General features: G+C 38.7%; 1 protein-coding gene across 14 annotated transcripts in view; it reads right to left on the reverse strand.

Moving 5' to 3' along the window:
• The window catches only part of LOC126267043 (uncharacterized), a 1,079,001-nt gene that overhangs the window by 59,126 nt on the left and 999,453 nt on the right, over window positions 1-20,422 (reverse strand). For all 14 annotated transcript variants that reach the window (XM_049971866.1, XM_049971859.1, XM_049971858.1 and 11 more), the window contains 2 exons: window positions 10,179-10,494; window positions 3,480-4,716 (listed from right to left, as the gene is read on the reverse strand). In XM_049971866.1, coding sequence (XP_049827823.1) covers window positions 3,480-4,716; window positions 10,179-10,494 — 1,553 coding nt within the window. The remainder of the gene's footprint in view (window positions 1-3,479; window positions 4,717-10,178; window positions 10,495-20,422) is intronic.

Genomic DNA, 20,422 nt, shown 5'->3' on the forward strand with positions numbered 1-20,422 from the left:
GCACAGAACCACTAAACGTTTAAAGTACTCAATACATAATGAGACAACGCAAAATGGAGGAAGAAATGGCCTTGTATCATGTTCAAGGAAACATAGCAATAATATTTTTGATACAAGTTTAAATTTTATGGGAAATTGGTAAAATTTAACAGCATGAAATGAAAAATTTTAATTTCTTTATTTGAACTTAAAAGGTATATTTCAGATTTTTATCAAGATGAAGTAAAACTAATATATATTTCTGAAGGAAAAAAATAGCTTTTGTGATCAAGACTCTATAGCAGGAAATTTCAGTCAGAACTCTTCCAGAATACACAATCTTTATCTATTAAAACAAAAAAGAGAGAGAACGAAAGACACACCAAAAAACATTAATTATTACAGTTTCAGAAAAATACGACAATTTATCCAAAAGAAAGAGCATCACAAATTGAGCAAACAAATAACAAGTTGCTCCACCTCTGGCCTTCACACAAGCACTTATTCAGTTTGGCACAGATTGACAGAGTTGTGGGATGCCCTCCTGAGGGACATCGTGCCAAATTCTGTCCAACTGCAACGTTACATCATCAAAATTCCGAGATGGCTGGAGGGCCTCGTGCATAATGTTCAAACATTCTCAAAAGGTGTGAGATCTGGCGACCTTACTGGCTGAGGCAAGGTCTGGCAAGCTGAAGAAGGCCAACAGAAACACTCACCACATGTTTGTGGCCATTATCTTGCTGAAATGTAAGCCCAGAATGACTTGCCATGAAGGGCAACAAAATGGTGTGTAGAATATCATTGACATACCAATGAAATAGCACTCCCGACCACAGCTGTTGGTAGTTTGATATCCAACCACTGTCTGGGGAGTCTCCAGACACATCTTCACTGATCATCAGGGCCCAATTCGAAGAGGAACTCGTCACTGAAGACAATTCTATAACAGTCAATGAGATTCTAGGCCAAATGTGCCCAACACCACTGCAAACGGGCTTGTCGGTGTACAGTGGTCAACAGTAGTTAGCACAAGGGCCACCATGAGCTCGTCCCCATTTCTACAAACCACCTATTAATGGTCCTCGGTGTCACCGAAGTAACAGTTGCACGTCAGATCAATAATAACTGTGAATCCAGGGCTCTGAGTCTCTCTCTGATGATTGCTTGGTCCTCACATTCCATCGTCTCTAGGTCACCCACTTCCTCCAATTGTCTTCTTTGAGCCCAACAACACATCCTCTGGCGAATGCCAACAACCGAGTATGCTGTTCACGCATCTGTCTGTGATGCACAGTTACTGTCCAAATGCGTACACTGCAAAGTTTATAAGTTTGCATTTTCTGTCAATACACATTTGAAGTGGCCAATCTACCCAACTCCTTCATGGTGTGAAACAAATAAAGCAACAGCACACACACACACACACACACACACACACACACACACACACACACACACCTGCTTGAGCTATGAATTAATGTCTGAAAAGAATGAGACAACGAATAATCTCTTCACACACCTAATCTCCTAAGTAAGAAATACCTTGGTTTACCCATTCTCACTAATCTAAAACTTGTGTAATTCAGACTACTATCAGTTTTCGTTAACTAGGTGACAACTGTGGGGCATATAAATGTTTTCAGTGCATTGCATCTTTGAGCTCTCAACTATTGAAGAAAAGACATTTTAAAATGTTTAACAGCAAGCTGCTCTTTATTTACTGGCTGATTAGTTTCATGCTTTGCCCATTTTCACAAGTCACAAATTTTATGTGTAGGGTATATTTGATGTGGACAGTTTTATTTATGCCACCACACTTCAATGTGTCATCTTCATTATCCAGCATGATGTGGTCCACATGACAATTTTTTGTGTGTCCTTCACTCCCTTCCAATCCACACTTCTACATCATCTTCATAGCACACCACACCAATTTCCTGGCTCCAGTATCAATGTGCCACATGCCTAGCCCAACACCTGCTGCTCCTCCTATCCACATTCCTATCCTGCACACTTTCTGCCTCCTTCAGAGCCATTACTATCTGCCCCCCCCCTTCCCCTTCTCCTGTTTTCAATCTCTCTCTCGATCTAACCATCCCATCCATGACCCCCATCCCACACCATCTGCCAAAATACAATCACAGCATTGTGTATCCAGCCAGCACAAATCTAGCAAAGTTTTCATTCTTTTTGTGTGCTTGTCAATGATTCAACACATCTGCTGTTTCGTGAGTGGTCTCCTTCAATCCTAAATTATTTACACTTTGTCAGGACAAACTATAGTGACAACAGCTTTCTCTTTGAATGCGAATGGTGGAGATACTACTTCCAAAAAGTGTGCTGATTACACATAAATATGAAAAAGAGAAAGGTAAGATGGAATTTCTGCATATCATCTATACACCCTTTTTGGCAGCAAGAGACAATAAAACCAATCATTCAGGTCAAATTTGTAACATAAACAACGAAGACTTGGGATATTTCTATGGCACAACTATAAAAATGAGTAAGGTACTGATAAGAAAATGCAAATGCTTTGACACTTTGGAGCAAATTTGCCACATGCAGAAGCTGGAACAGAGTAGTGCTGAATGTGAAAATGATGTAGGTATGTGAATTATCTTAAAGAATTCCAGAAACACAGCAAATACATAACTGCAAGAAGACCACAAAGTGATGTTTGGTTAACAGATGAGAGATACTCATAACTGTCACAACTAGTTTTACCGTTGTATACATAGTGCCATTTACATCTGTATTAATAAAATGTTTGTCATCATAGGTCAACATACAACCCTAACAACAATACCCCTGAAGTCACACTTACTTCAGTATATGAAAAAAAGCTGAGTCTTTTAAAAGCTTAAGTCTGAACACAAAAGCGTTTCATTTTCTTCAAAAATATCTGAAGTTCAAACATCATCTTGTGTGGAAAAATCATGATCATATATCCAGTAAGTTGACCAAAAACTCATGTTACACAGAGTTACCTACAGTAACAAGCAAGTCTTCTTTAATCTCTTGTAGTACTGGATCTGACAAAGTATTAGGTATTACACACATTCAATAAAAGACAGAACACATACATCATGAATTCAAACTGCATGTGAAACCAGTAACCAAATTACAAATAAAACTTTCAATTGATGGAAGAGTGAAGATAACAGTGTATATTCCAGAAAGCAATAAGCACATGCTTTTGGTACAATATTTTTCTACTAGTATCGTCAACTTACCTGGTGACCACATGTTGAGGGTATCAGCAAGAGCCTGGTTAATTCAAAGCAAGGAGCAAAATTCACATACCAAAAGCAGTGTCAAAGAGAATGACTGTACAAGACAATGAGGAATGACTGAGTGAAAAAATAAAAAGAAAAATCATACTAACATTGATAAAATATAACATATACTACGCTAGAGCTATATTGGAATGAATTACCGAACAAAAACACAAAGATATATATGAAGGGGCAAAAAAATTTAAAATGCTACCTCACCTTGCAATGTGTCAAAATTTAGCTTCAGTTCAGATGCTTCTAACAGGTCTAAGACCTCTGGATTATTCTCTGGATCAGGTAATCCTAGAGATGAAAATGAGTCACTGTCTCCATGATCAGGGCTGATAAGAGGATCCTGGCAACCAACTGATAATGTGTTGGCATCACTTAAGTTCACAAGAGGCAGGCCACTAGGTTCTTCCATAATAAACGATGGTGGTGTAACAGACGTGCTCTGCATTTCGGCTAATTGAGGGGGGCTCAAAGAAGATGCAGGCACATTTTGTGTCACAGTCTGAAGTGCTGGCTGTGATGTCCGAAACAGGCTGTGCTGTGATACGAGAACTGTTGGCTGCGAATTGTACATGCCACTGTCCCTCGACAATATTATATGCTGCAGTTCATCGGGCGGAAGTGTATTTACTTCCACACTCAGAGCTTCCGTAGGAGGATGCTCAACTCTGTGCCGCTGCCTACAGTACCGGGGTCCAACATTCAGTTTCTTTGTAGTGCTCGGATTTTCTACATCTGCACTCATAGTCCTTTTTAACACAGTAACTTCACCACGCACACTGGTAATCCTCTTCTCATCTCCTGTGACTGACATAACTGACAATCTACTGCACTTCATCCTCTCAGATCCAGCACAGCACCGTCCGGTAATAACCGTAGGTCTTTCCGGGGGCCTTCTCTCCGTAGTTCCCGAATGAGGCATGTCTCCGGGCCTCGGAAACTGCCAGTTGCCCCCTCTGCTCGCTGGATCTGACTGAATAAAAGTCGATCCACTATTGGCAGTCTGTAGTTCACTTTCTGATGCTGCCCTAATCCTCTGGGCAGCGGTGTATGGGTGCCTCGATGGAGGTGATGAAGGAGAAAGTGGATTTCTGAGCTGTTCTTTTTCTTCTAAGTCTGTGGTAATGCCAGTACTATTGGCAAGAGGTGACAGCTGAACTTCAACACTATTTTCTTCCTCTTCAGGCACCTTGAAGAGACTTACAAAATTCTGTAAATTGAATCCAGTAGTGTCATCTCCTTCAGAAACTGCACGAGGTCTTGCTGCTGGAAGATATGGATCCACTGTAGGTGATCTGGAAGCTGCTGTTGGTGCTTGGTTTCTGTATTTGCTTGCTGCTGCTTCTGAGCGTGAAACACTGCCAAAGACATCTGCACTCTGCTCTGAGCTAGCTGTTCTCTCTGTCACCATTGCTGTGAAGGGCGGAGACACTTCACAGAGAGTCTAGAAAAGGAAAGAAAATATCAGAGTTAAACTTCACTCAAAGCACAAATAAGAGAGAATTGTATTGCTTGTACAGAAAAAATGATTTATAGCATGTAACTGACACAGGAGAACTCAGTTTCAAATAATACACTGAATACTGTTTTCTAATAATACTATCTATGCATTCCTTTCAACAGAATGGAGTTCACCCACCAGTATAGCCTACGTATTAATACCTGGTTTTAATGACTGCATCTTTTCAATATCACCTCAGTTTTCTCACTCTTACTCTTCACTTTTAACCAAATGTTTCAAAAGATTCCAATCTTACTCAGCAATATACAATTAACTTTAATGCCAGTTACTACTGATGATGTCTTTCAGTTCAGTCTGCATATTACAACTTCATACATTCAACTTGTATTACATTTGGCAACAATGATTAAGAATCCTCAGCAAGGGAACAAATACTCTCTTCAACTTTATACATCTGCTCCAGTTCACTTTCCTCACGCAGGACCTTGTAACTTCTGAACTAGTTTGGAATAAACATGCAGTTTATATTACAATCTACAGCACTTCATAAATAGAGTCCATGAGTCTTTGACACCTTGTAGTAGCCCAGCAATGACTCCAGATCTTGTAAAAAGTTCCAGTTGTACATATTACAGTACATTTATCCTAAGGCATCATATTTTCGGTAAATAAATTATTGACAATAACTAAAGGGCTTTTAGCATTTTTCATGAACAAAATGATGTTCAAATAACAGACACTATTCTTACACATCAGCAAAATATAAGGGGTTGTTCAGTATGGCATCAGATGAATATTTGATATGAACATCTGCAGCTTGATCCATTTGAATGACACAGCAACTGTTGTACAATTTATCAAGCGATTGTTGAGAGCACAGAAACCACTCTACATACTTTGTTGTTGGAGAATTTAGCTGCTGAGAAGTGGATTTGCTAAACACTTTTGAGACTATGTTAGTTGCCACTGGTAAGGTAAGTGTAGCTCAATTTTGTGACATACTTGCATTTAACAATTCTGTAATAAATGTTATAAGATGCCAACAGAGTATTAGATTAGGAGTTTTTTGGACAAGAGAGGTTTTTGAGTGTGGACTTCAACCTAACAGGATTTTTTGAGAAAAATGTATTTTGTCAAATTTGTGAAGTCATACCATTTCTCCCCCCCATGAACCATGGACCTTGCCGTTGGTGGGGAGGCTTGTGTGCCTCAGCGATACAGATAGCCGTACCGTAGGTACAACCACAACGGAGAGGTATCTGTTGAGAGGCCAGACAAACGTGTGGTTCCTGAAGAGGGGCAGCAGCCTCTTCAGTAGTTGCAAGGGCAACAGTCTGGATGATTGACTGATCTGGCCTTGAAACAATAACCAAAACGGCCTTGCTGTGCTGGTACTGCAAACAGCTGAAAGCAAGGGGAAACTACAGCCGTAATTTTTCCCAAGGGCATGCAGCTTTACTGTATGATTAAATGATGATGGCGTCCTCTTGGGTAAAATATTCCACAGGTAAAATAGTCCCCCATTCGGATCTCCGGGCGGGGATTACTCAAGAGAATGTCGTTATCAGGAGAAAGAAAACTGGCGTTCTACGGATCAAAGCGTGGAATGTCAGATCCCTTAATTGGGCAGGTAGGCTAGAAAATTTAAAAAGGGAAATGCACAGGTTAAAGTTAGATATAGTCGGAATTAGTGAAATTCGGTGACAGAAGGAACAAGACCTCTGGTCAGGTGACTACAGGGTTATAAACACAAAATCAAATAGGGGTAATGCAGGAGTAGGTTTAATAATGAATAGGAAAATAGGAATGCGGGTAAGCTACTACAAACAGCATAGTGAACACATTATTGTGGCCAAGATAGATACGAAGCCCACACCTACTACAGTAGTACAAGTTTATATGCCAACTATCTCTGCAGATGACGAAGAAATTGAAGAAATGTATGATGAAATAAAAGAAATTATTCAGATAGTGAAGGGAGATGTAAATTTAATAGTTAAGGGTGACTGGAATTCGAGTGTAGGAAAAGCAAGAGAAGGAAATGTGGTAGGTGGATATGGATTGGGGCTAAGAAATGAAAGAGGAAGCTGCCTGTTAGAAGTTTGCACAGAGCACAACTTATTCATAGCTAACACTTGGTTTAAGAATCATGAAAGAAGGTTGTATACATGGAAGAACCCTGGAGATACTAAAAGGTATCAGATAGATTATATAATGGTAAGACAGAGATTTAGGAACCAGGTTTTAAATTGTAAGACATTTCCAGGGGCAGATGTGGACTCTGACCACAATTAAAACTGAATAAACCGCAAAAAGGTGGTAATTTAAGGAGATGGGACCTGGATAAACTGAAAGAACCACAGGTTGTACAGAGTTTCAGGGAGAGCATAAGGGAACAATTGTCAGGAATGGGGGAAAGAAATACAGTAGAAGAAGAATGGGTAGCTTTGAGGGATAAAGTAGTGAAGCCAGCAGACGATCAAGTAGGTAAAAAGACGAGGGCTAGTAGAAATCCTTGGGTAACAGAAGAAATATTGAATTTAATTGATGAAAGGAGAAAATATAAAAACACAATAAATGAAGCAGGCAAACAGGAATACAAACATCTCAAAAATGAGATCGACAGGAAGTGCAAAATGGTTAAGCAAGGATGGCTAAGAGGACAAATGTAAGGATGTAGAGGCACATCTCACTAGGGGTAAGATAGATACTGCCTACAGGAAAATTAAAGTGACCATTTGGAGATGAGAGAACCACTTGTATGAACATCAAGAGCTCAGATGGAAACCCAGTTCTAGCCAAAGAAGGGAAAGCAGAAAGGTGGAAGGAGTATATAGAGGGTCTATACAAGGGCGATGTACTTGAGGACAATATTATGGAAATGGAAGAGGATGTAGATAAAGATGAAATGAGATATGTGATACTGTGCGATGAGTTTGACAGAGCACTAAAAGACCTGAGTCGAAGCAAGGCCCCCGGAGAAGACAACATTCGATTGGAACTACTGACGGCCTTGGGAGAGCCAGTCCTGACAAAACTCTACCATCTGGTGAGCAAGATGTATGAAACAGGCGAAATACCATCAGACTTCAAGAAGAATATAATAATTCCAATCCCAAAGAAAGCAGATGTTGACAGAAGTGAAAATTACCGAACAATCAGTTCAATAAGCCATAGCTGCAAAATACTAACATGAATTCTTTACAGATGAACGGAAAAACTAGTAGAAGCAGACCTCGGGGAAGATCAGTTTGGATTCCATAGAAATATTGGAACACGTGAGGCAATACTGACCCTACGACTTATCTTAGAAGAAAGATTAAGGAAAGGCAAACCTACGTTTATAGCATTTGTAGACTTAGAGAAAGCTTTTGACAATGTTGACTGGAATACTCTCTTTCAAATTCTAAAGGTGGCAGGGGTAAAATACAGGGAGCAAAAGGCTATTTACAATTTGTACAGAAACCAGATGGCAGTTATAAGAGTCGAGGGGCATGAAAGGGAAGCAGTGGTTGGGAAAGGAGTGAGACAGGGTTGTAGCCTCTCCCCAATGTTATTCAATCTGTATATTGAGCAAGCAGTAAAGGAAACAAAAGAAAAATTTGGAGTAGGTATTAAAATCCATGGAGAAGAAATAAAAACTTTGTGGTTCGCCGATGACATTGTAATTCTGTCAGAGACAGCAAGGGACTTGGAACAGCAGTTGAATGGAATGGACAGTGTCTTGAGAGGAGTATATAAGATGAACATCAACAAAAGCAAAACGAAGATAATGGAATGTAGTCGAATTAAGTCGGGTGATGCTGAGGGAATTAGATTAGGAAATGAGGCGCTTAAAGTAGTAAAGCAGTTTTGCTATTTAGGGAGTAAAATAACTGATGATGGTCGAAGTAGAGAGGATATTAAATGTAGACTGGCAATGGCATGGAAATCGTTTCTGAAGAAGAGAAATTTGCTAACATCGAGTATAGATTTATGTATCAGGAAGTCGTTTCTGAAAGTATTTGTATGGAGTGTAGCCTTGTATGGAAGTGAAACTTGGACGATAACTAGTTTGGACAAGAAGAGAATAGAAGTTTTCGAAATGTGGTGCTACAGAAGAATGCTGAAGATTAGATGGGTAGATCACATAACTAATGAGGAGGTATTGAATAGGATTGGGGAGAAGAGAAGTTTGTGGCACAACTTGACCAGAAGAAGGGATTGGTTGGTAGGACGTGTTCTGAGGCATCAAGGGATCACCAATTTAGTATTGGAGGGCAGCGTGGAGGGTAAATATCATAGAGGGAAACCAAGAGATGAATACACTAAGCAGATTCAGAAGGTTGTAGGTTGCAGTAGGTACTGGGAGATGAAGAAGCTTTCACAGGATAGAATAGCTTGGAGAGCTGCATAAAACCAGTCTCGGGACTGAAGAGCACAACAACAACAACAACAACAACAACTTCTAGATACTCTTCACCATTCATCACAGTGTTTGTGAAGCACAGAGATAAATAGTGTATCTCCCCATTTTTGCAAGACAATGTGTATTTCCAGACACTAAATGAATAAGATTTCTCTCTTGAGTCACGGCAAGAAGAGTACACACAAAACTCTCAACTGAAATGAAAAAGTAAAAGAATGTGAACACAACCTTAGCTGTGTATGATATCAGAAATCCAGCATGCAGCTGATGTAATAGCCTTCCCTTTGAAGCCACTGTTGTCCTGTTATTGTTGACCACCAATGTAACACATTTTTGTGTTTAAACATATCCACTGAATAGGAAACAGGCCTTTTGAATATCAGGGCACATATTGATAGAGACTGTCCTAAAAAACAGACCCATCAATTATACAAATAATTGATTGAGAACTTCTGTACAACTCAATCTCTCCTAGCTATACATCTGTCAGTCAACAACTTACTCCTTCAGTTATTGCAGCTACTGCCAGATAACAAATATCCGAAGATTATCATTAGCAAGCAAAAGATTTTTAGCTACATTCTAACTTGTTTACTTTTGCAATATCATCAAAGGTTAAACATCAGAAAAGAATTCAACACTGTTATTTCTTCCATCAGAATATAAAATATCATAAACCACTACACTGAAAGGCATTATTCATTTATTTATTCCTCCCCCCCCCCCCTTTCCCAATCTCTGAACAAAAGTTCTGTTCAGAATACTTGTATTATGATACTGCCAAAAGCCCCCTCACCCCTTTTATGGTGGGAAGGAGGGAGGAGGAGGTGCAGCACATCCCTCACATTGAGAATCTCTGCAATTTTTAATAAACATACTACAGTAGCGACCAGTGTACTGTACATATGTCACAAAATGACCTTGTATTTCTCAACTTTAATTTACTGCTAATGAGTTCTTTTTTCATAAATGTGACCGCCCTAGCATACACACAATGATTACAAATTCTTGGATAATTGAAATTGTGTTTACTCACTGAATTAGTTATAATCTCAGGCGATGACAATGACGTGATTGCTGCAGGTGGTTGTGGTGGTGGTGGTGGTGGTGGTGGCCGTGGTGGTGGCAGTGGTGATGGCGATGATGGCTGCAAAGATGGTGGTGGGGGTGGGGGTGGGGGTGGCAGTTTGGGAAGCTCAGAACCTTTCACCATCCGGGGTGGGGGCGGTGCAGCACTCATAGCAGCGGCAATGCCAGCCAAGGACAAGTCAGCTCCAGCAGCTCTCAGTGCAGAGACATAAGCAGAGAAGCGCTGCTTCATCTCCCGCAGCCCATCTTCACCTTCTTCTTTCCTGGAATATATTAGTACCATACTGTTACAGGCATTCCTTATAAGCATAAATATTTCTGAAATCAGTAAATAGACAGTCAAATATTTCATCTTTCTCATGATATAAGTATACGTCACTCTTGCATCTTCAATTTTTTGTTCAATTATTTGTTACAGTTATTTTTACAGTGAGAGGACTAGATACAAATCACTGGCAGTGATTACAAAGATGGCATGATAAAAGAGGTTTAACATATTCAAATGAAGCCCAAATCAAGAAGGAAAGGGCAAGATAAAGCTTGTTCTTTTTTTAACACAAATCCACTGTTTTAACCAAGGGAGACCTGAAGTTTGTGTACAGCCAGACTCAGTCAACTCAATAACAAAGAGAAAAAATATTATCTTCATGGAAAGCAATGCTCTATATTCAACCATGAACTTTTATTTAATAATTCTGATACTTTTTTCTTGTTCAATGCATCACATTTTTTGAATGAGTATAACTTTTCCTTTACATTACTGACAATGCAGTTTGGAATAATAAAGGATGTAACCAGATACCTCCCAGAGATTCCAAAGTAAGTACCCTTTTGCACAAAATCATGCTGAATTCTAAAGCACAAGGCTATTGGATATTGTTTGGTAACAGAATCTGCCTGAAGACAATAACAGTTAAACATGCTTCTAGAAATGTTGTACTTCAACATCAGATTCCGAAAGTATTAATCCAAAATACACAATGCATACAGTCTGAAAATTTCAATGTGGAGCTAATCTTAATAACAGACATACACTGGCTGTTGTTTTACTGCATACATTACAAGCTGGTGCTTTCACAATAACCTGCTATATGTGTACACCCAAAATCTTATATAAAGAACAAGCTGTTACAAGAATATCTCAGTCAGAACAGTTTACTTCTTTGGTACATTTGTATTGAGGTGATTGACATTTGTTTTACCAAGATGTCATATTACAATGAGACCAAGATAGAGCTGTAGGGAACATCAAACTACTTCTTATCCCAACTTTTTTCCTTTTAATTATTTCTTCATTACAATCTATAATTTATGAACACTGTTTTCTACCTTCCAAATGCAATTTTTTTAAAGGGTTAGCTTTCCATACACATAATTGTTAGCAAAGTTTTCATGCAGATACAGCATGTTGTATTCGGTCATCGGTTAGTTGTCATTTATAATTTCAAGTGTATAATACACAAACTGTTGCCGACAGATACAGTTCTCCAAGAATTCTGATACTATGGTGATCACCATGAAATATCTCAGCACTGTAATAGTATGACATATGGACTGCAGCACGATATTTAAAATCAGCATGAATTTATGCGAATGAATACACTGAAATGGGATTAAGAGATAACCTTCATCATCCAACTTGTTTAAAAGGAACAGCAGCAATCATCCCGTAAACATAGCACAGAGGAAAAATTTTCAGTATGCTTAACCGCCCTTCAAAAAATTATGCAGCGTATACAGTGACAGAAAAAGACCCCAACACCAAAAAATAATTAATGTACAGTAACAAAATTTTTGGAACACATTTGCATGGGTAACATATTAAGTGATTAACACTGCAATTTCACAGGTTAATGCAAACACTAGGAAAGCCCTTGCAAATGTGAAATGCTGGTACATTACTGACTGATGTAAATGTTGAATGTCAGCAAGGATACATGCATGCACTGTGTCATGCAGGCACCTGATGTCGGTTTGTGTGATGGAGTATTATGCCTATGGCACTTGGTTGATCAATAATTAATGCTGGTTGTGGTCGATGCTGGTGTCGTCATCGAATGATGTCCCATATGTGATCGATTGGCGACAGATTTGGTGATCGAGTGGTCCAAGGCAACATATCAACACTCTGTAGAGCATGTTGGGTTACAACAGAGGCATTTTAGAGAGTGTTATCCTGTTGTAAAACTCCCCCTGGAATACTGTTCATGAATGGGAGCACAACAGGTCTTATCAGCAGACTGATGTACAAATTTGCAGTCCAGTCTGTCTAGGCCACAGATAGGTTGGTTGCAGGCGCTCACCTGGCCTTCTCCTAATCATCAATGGCCATCACCTGGGAAAGCATGCTACATGGCATCTGGATCAGAGCTGTCCTTGAAGTAAATGATTTTGAACAGATTGCTGTGTCACTGTGATGCCAACTGCTGCTCAAATTGCTGCTGCAAACACGGTACAATGCACCACAGCCATACAGCAAACATGACGGTCTACCCTCTCAGTAGTGCTACGTGGGCGTCTGGAGCCCAGTCTTCTTGCAACCAAATATTCCCATGATGACCGCTTCCAGCAATCATGTACAATGGTCACATTCCTGCTAAGTTATTCCGCAGTATTGGAGAAGGAACATCTAGTTTCTCACAGCCACATCTCACAACCTCATTCAAAATCAATGATCTGTTGTAATAGCACCTTCATCCCTTAAGTCGTTCTTGTCTAACATCAACTCACTATGTTCAGTCTCCAAGGGAACTAACACTCACAACCATTACAGTGCTACTAGCATCACTCTCAAGAGGCTGAACTGAAATTTAAATAGATGTAATCTTTCAGAGGTACAAACATGCCTGTCAGTTTTCATTTATCTTGCACAGCTCCTTCTTGGTGCTGGGACTTTTTTCTATCAGTGTATTTTCAACACAGTTATACAAGGGCTGAATATTGTTACTGACGAAGTGCTTATTTTTCAAACCCAAGCAGAAGACTTTTCTCACGGCAAAACTATTGCCATGCCCGGCAGGAATATTTTATGCACATTGAATTGGACCATGAGAACATAGTTTACTGAAATGAGTGGAATAATGAACAACACAATTTATACCGTGAGTACATTGTGTGTGTGTGTGTGTGTGTGTGTGTGTGTGTGTGTTTGAGAAAAAGGAGGAGGCTGAGAGAAGGGACTGTATAAATGGTAAGAACATTAGATTCCAGATCAGCTAAACAGTAATTGTCCACTGAATGCAGAGTAATCCTACACTGTATACTATCACTGTCTCGTCATTTCTAATTTCCTTGCAACTTGTCTTCTGCTGAGGGACATGTACATTCAAAACCTCACTTTCATTTTGTAGTCCTTCCATATCACCATTAAAGTCATTTAGTGTTTTTGTCCTCATTATATTCCTTCATGTGTTCATGTCTACACCTATATTAACTCATACAATGCAATCTCTTACAGTGATGAGAAAATAATTGCTACAAAACCATGTTATACCCTCCCGTACGGTTTGGACATTACTGCATATTTTCTTGTGTTTTTGTGATGTGGTTTATTATGCTAGTTATATGTCAATGTGACAAAGGACTTTAATGGAAAAGCTCATTGTTAATTCTTAAGAGATTTTTCAATGTTGACTGCAGTAACAATAATAGAAAAATCTCATCATTCACTTATTTTCACAAAATTACTCGTTTATTTAGCAAGTAGAGAAAAAAATGTACAGTATTAGTCGAGACATGAAATTAAATATTTTAAATCTTTCCAATGGAAAGAAATAGGAAAACTACTTCAAACATCATCTGAATGGGATGAAACCATCAACAGTGTTATGACAGCAGCAGCAGCGGCAGCAGCAGCAGCAGAAGAAGAAGAAGAAGAATTCTACAGAGAAAATAGAGTGACTGTTCCAACAAGAGAGGATGAATTGCTGAGCACAGAAGAGTTAGGAGAAGTTATAAAAATATTGAAGAATTGAAAGACACCAAGAATGGATTGAATAGTCACAGAGATACTGAAAGAGGGAAGAGATACCCTACAAGAGAGAGTGTACCTCTGTTTAATCTGTAGAAGAGAAAGTATCCCAGCAGAAAAGTAATATTCTGGCACCTGTCTGATACTCGAGAAAGGAGACCCAGTGAGACACAGCAACTGCAGAGAAATTGCCTAACTATAATCAGCTTATAACATCCTGAGCATGCTGTTGCTGAAGCAGCTAATACCATAAGTTGAGGACTTATTTGAATTCCAGCAAGCAGGATTTAGAAAGCTAAAATCAACTGTAGGCCAACTGTATATAATAAGGCAAGTGTGACAAAAGAGATGGGAATTTCACAGACATGTTCACTGTCTTTTTGCAGACTTCCAGAAAGCATATAACAATGTGAACAGGCAAGGAATATGGTGAGAACGAGAAAGAGTGCAAGTTCTGAGAAAACTAATGAAACTAACATAAGCACATATAAAAGGGATGACATGCACAGTGAAGGTGAATGGAAGGCTGTCGGAGAAGTTTGAGATGAGGACTGGAGTGTGTGAGGGAGATTGTCTACCGATCCCTCCCCCCCCCCCCCCCCCCCCCCAAAAAAAAAGTTTTAATCTAGTGCTAGAAAGTGCACTGAGAAAAGTAACATGCCTACAGACAAAAAATTCTGCTGGGTATAAGGATTGCAAAATAACTGAGAGTCGCTGGGTGTGAAGCTGGAACTGCACGTGAGTGACAAAAAGTTTCCAAAAGGCAACAGTGTAAGGACTAGTGTTGTTGTGGAGAAGGAATATCCTCCTGAATGACAATTTTCTGTGCTACTGATTTTGGATGGTGTCTCCCCATCTGGTGGACATTCCAAAGTACACCTCAGCCAAATTACATGAAATCGACACAAAGAATACTCTTTTCATCCTAGAAAAATTATAGTCATCATTTATTGATTTAAGGCAATTGCAAGATTTATTTTTTTTTCTTTTTCTTTTTGTCTGAATGGTGCCACTGTATTGACTGCTATTTTGAATCTGCATTGGTGTAGGCTATCCCTGCCATGTTGCTCTAACAATGAAGGAACACATACCAGTTCTATCTTGTCAACTGTGGTCCAAAACACTCATCTTTGGTCTGTTTTTGTTGGTCAATAAGATTCCCAGTACACACCGTTCAAATAATCTGTGATAAACTAGAGTTTTCATCACAGCCGTGTATATAGTCGTGTGTCTGACAGGAGGAAGTTCAGCTGCTAAAGCATCAGATCACATTGCAACTCTACTCTTGTGCTGGAACAATGTACTTCGCTGTTACAGTGAGCCATACTGGTGTCAGTGCTGTACTAGTTAGCTCTGAAGAAGTACATTATGCAAAATGTTTTCAGTCTTGCTGATGTGCCTATTGACCTCAACCTAATAGAGTAATTTCCATTACTCCTTCAATTATTTATATTACATCAAGGACCTTCTATTGCCGTACTCTGCTCCACTCACTACAGTAGGCTGATAAATTATGCACAGCTCCTGACGAATTTGAGCAGACGTAACTCCTTTTGTACATAAAAATCGAATTGCAGCACACACTTCTTAACTGGCAAGAGAAATAATTTTCAAAGCTGTTGCTGTTTTCTTTCACCCGCAATCCAACAACTACTGAAACAAAACAACGGCTTCTGTTTCATTGTAAACAATCGATACGTGGCACCGAATTTGAGCAACTTTGCTCTGAGCTGCCAGCCATTAAACATGAACAAATTTTCCCCTACTTTTTGAATGTACCTCATTTAAGTAATCCCTTTATTCGTTTGTGCAAATGTGGCTGATAGTTACCTTTATTCAACTGACAACTTTTTCTGCCTCTGTGGTAACTTCGCAGGCAATAAACAGCAATGCAAGATTACTGACTTGGTAAAGTAAATATACTATGCATATTTTGGCAAAAACCTTTGTAATCAAAATCACACACGGCCCCACATAAAGAGTGGTTTTTTTTTTTTTTTTTGTGTGTGTGTGTGTGTGTGTGTGTGTGTGTGTGTGTGTGTGTGTGTGTGTGTAAAAGAGCTCCAACAGAGGTGCCAAGGTAAAAAAGCATCTTTCCATTTTGAGATACCAATGATTTGAAGAGAAATTTAGAATTATTGTAACAAGTAATACGTCTGATGTGTATAGCTTCGGGCTGTTTTTTATCCGTGTCTGTCCTATACCTCAATGGACCATATCTAGCGGTACCTTAACCCACAAAAACATTAGATTCTCTTGAAATCTTAAAGAACAATGGTTCAGATTCTGAGGAGAACTTTGATGACACTGCATATAGCAACGAGAGTGATACATTCATGCAGGCTGAATGAATGAGGTTTATGTCTTCCTAAGGATTTACTACGACTGTTAGATTCTAGAATAATGGAAAGGTAAGGACACATCCCCGAGACCTCTTTTTTATGCTCTAGAAAGAGAGAACAAGAGCTGATCCAACGTGTTTCTATGGGGCATAACCTAATTTACTCCAGTATCATTCCTCGTTGTTAGGGTACCATAATTTAACATAAAGAGCGACATAATGAAAGCAAACTCCTCAATGGCTCATCATAAAGAAGTCTCATTGTAGTTTTCCTCCATAACGATAATTTCAATGCCTTTACCTGTGGGAAAGTTTGTGCATCTCAAGATATGCTTTGAAAACTTAGTATCTGTCCAAAAAAACTGAAATACAGTGACCACTTTTCGACCGTAAGGGGTAACTTGAAAGTTATTTCCACGTTTTTTGGTCAACAGAGAGACTGCACAAAACATTCCGGCGATTTACGAAATGGGTCAGCCTCGATAAAGGCTAACAATGGATTACAACGGAATGACCTTAAGGATCAATCAATAGAAAGTCCAGGATAGTATAACAACAACATAGTGGAGGCACAGAGCTGTAGGCAGACACAATAAAAAGAATGCTAGAAATGTTCAGCTTTCGAACTACATCCTCAATCAGAAGTAGAAAACTGTGTGCTTGACCAAGATTCAAACTCAGGACCTTTGCCTTTCGCGGACAAGTGCTCTATCAACTGAGCTACCCAACCACGACTCACGTCCAGTCCTCACTCAAAGCTTTACTTCCGCCAGTACCTCGTCTCCTACCTTCAAACTTAACACAAGCTCTCCTACGAAACTTGCAGAACTAGCACTCCTAGAAGAAAGGATTGCGGAGACATGCTTTGCCACAGCCTGGGGGATGTTTCCAGAATGATATTTTCACTTTGCACCAGAGTGTGCACTGATATGAAGGTCCCAAGTTCGAGTCTCGGTCCAGCACATAGTTTTAATCTGTCAGGAAGTTTCATATCAGCACACATTCCACTGCAAAGTGAAAAATCGCATTCTCGAAGAAGAAACATGCACACATTCACACAAGTGCAGTTCTCACACACACATGGCCACTGTTGCCACTGGAAGGTAAGGTCTTAGTGGCCAGAGATGACAGTAGCCATGTGCATGTAAACTATGATTATGTGAATGCATGTGTGTTTTTTACTTCTGATTAAGGATGTTGTCCAAAATTTGAACTTTTCTAGCACTGTTTTTCATCATGTCTGTCTGAAATTCACTGCCTCCACTACATGACAAATCGCTGTCTATCCTTTCCATGCTGTAGTTGGTCTTATTCTATAACTTCAAAACTGAAAGCAAAAATATAATTCAAAATAGTGTGGTTGTTTCTGAAGAAAGTTTTCTTGCCTCCATTCCACATTAGCTGCCATTAACCCTCCAACCCAGGGAAATTTTCTGATTTTTCATTATAAAGTTGTGGACCAATTTTATTCAATAATCAGATAAGATTGTACTAAATAAATATAACAAGAAAGCTAAAAACTGAATTTAGAAATAATTTTTAATTGACAGGAAAAGCAAAAATCGTAATCAGTGTTAGAAACAGGAGAAATTTCCTGATAATTTTTCTGAGCAATGTTCTATACACCCACACTACAATCTTTGCACCATATTCTTGTTTCTTTCCACATTTTTATTATTATTATTATTAATAATAATAATAATAATAATAATAATAATAATAATAACAATAACAACAATAATTCCCCCCTGTCACCAATATAATAAATGCAGTAAACAGCGATTGATCAATAAGGTGTAAAAGCAAATAAGACTTCTGCTGTTTCCTAGTTGTCTAGTAACAAGAAAGTTTGTGATCACCTCTGCCAGAGCTGCCTATTGTATCGTTACACTCACATATCAACTGAGGTTTAGTCATTTCATCACCTCTTTTTGTTTCCACCATACACGATGATTGGATGCAAATACTGCTCGCCGGCCGCGGTAGTCTCGCGGTTCTAAGTGCTCAGTCCGGAACCGCGCGACTGCTGCGGTTGCAGGTTTGAATCCTGCCTCGGGCATGGATGTCCTTAGGTTAGTTAGGTTTAAGTAGTTCTAAGTTCTAGGGGACTGATGACCACAGATGTTAAGTCCCATAGTGCTCAGAGCCATTTGAACCAAATACTGCTCAAAGAACAAATCGTTTCTTTTGTCTTGCCAAATTATGACTGTGACTTTGCTCTTTACAACACTCTGATTTCCCCATCCTTAAGAATAGTGTAAAAATATGTAGTAATTCAGTCAAGAATATTTTGAGATTTTTGCTAACAATGTCCTTCTGTTATGTTGCTGTGGTCTTCAGTAGGAAGACTGGTTTGAGGCATCTCTCCACGCTATTCCATCCTGTGCAAGCCTCTTCATCTCCAAGTAACAACTGCATCCTACATCCTTCTGAATCTACCTACTGAATTCACCCCTTGGCCTCCTACAATTTGTATCCCCCACGTTTCCCTCCAGTACTAAACTGGTGATCTCTTGATGTCTCAGAATGTCCTACCAACCGATCCCTTTTCCTAGTCAGGTTGTGGCACAAAATTCTTTGTTCTCAATTCTACTCAGTACCTCTTCATTAGTTACATGATCTACCCATCTAATCTTCAGCAGTCTTCTGTAACGCCATATTTCAAAAGCTCCTATTCTCTTCTTGTATAAACTGAGTGTTACCCATGTTACACTTCCTTGTATGGCTACATTCTATAGAAATATATTCAGAAAAGACTTCCTAAGACTTAAATTTATACTCAATGTTAAAAAAATTCTGTTTTTCAGAAACTCTCTTCTTGCTATTGCCAATCTACATTTTATATCCTCTCTGTTTCATCCACCATCTGTTATTTTGCTGCCCAAATACAAAACTCATCTACTACTTTAAGTGTCTCATTTCCTGATCTAATTTCCTCAGCATCACCTGACTTCATTCGACCACATTCCAATATCCTCATTTTGCTTTTACTGGTGTTCATCTTATATCCTCCTTTCAAGACACTGCTATTCCAGGCTGTAATGAATCATCATCCTCTAAAATTACCGTTTTTTATTAAGGTAACTGCTACCATGTATAATATTGAATCTTGCATACGTTTAAATTATCTCAGTTGTTTCATTAAAAGAATTCATATGATTTTGTATACATTGTATTATATTCAGGCTAAAATGTATAAAAAGATATTAATGTGTTACAATCAATATGTGCTAACAGTTAAAATTACTCTTCTTTTAAAAATATTGGAAATTACAAAATTTATGGCATACTTAAAATTCACATTATTAATTGCACAATCTAACACTAATTATTAAATTCATTTCTGGATTAATTTATGAAATAATGATATATTTTAGTGATGTTTTGTTTTGCAAACCCTTTGGCTTTGGAAACTCTTTGGAATAATACGAGTACTGCAGAATGTAAATAGCAATCGACATGCCTCTGATAGAAATGTATGTATTTTGCTAAACTTGTCAACAACAATGTAATTAAGACTTCCTAAAACTTAAATCTATACTCAATGTTAAAAAAATTTCTCTTCTTCGGAAACTCTTTTCTTGCCATTGCATCTACATCTGCTTCAGCCATCATCAGTTATTTTGTTGCCGAAATACAAAACTCATATACTACCTTAAATGTATCATTTCCTAATTTAATTTCCTCAGCATCATCTGATTTAATTCAACTACATTCCATTACCCTTTTTTTGCTTTTGTTGACATTCATATTATATCATCCTTTCTATACTCTGTCTATTCTGTTCAACTGCCCTTCCAAGTACTTTGCTGTCTCTGAAAGAATTACAATGTCATCGGCAAACCCCAAAGTCTTTATTTATTATCCCTTTTATTATTCC

Source organism: Schistocerca gregaria, chromosome 4, assembly GCF_023897955.1.
Source record: "Schistocerca gregaria isolate iqSchGreg1 chromosome 4, iqSchGreg1.2, whole genome shotgun sequence".
Classification (NCBI taxonomy): Eukaryota; Metazoa; Arthropoda; class Insecta; order Orthoptera; family Acrididae; genus Schistocerca; species Schistocerca gregaria.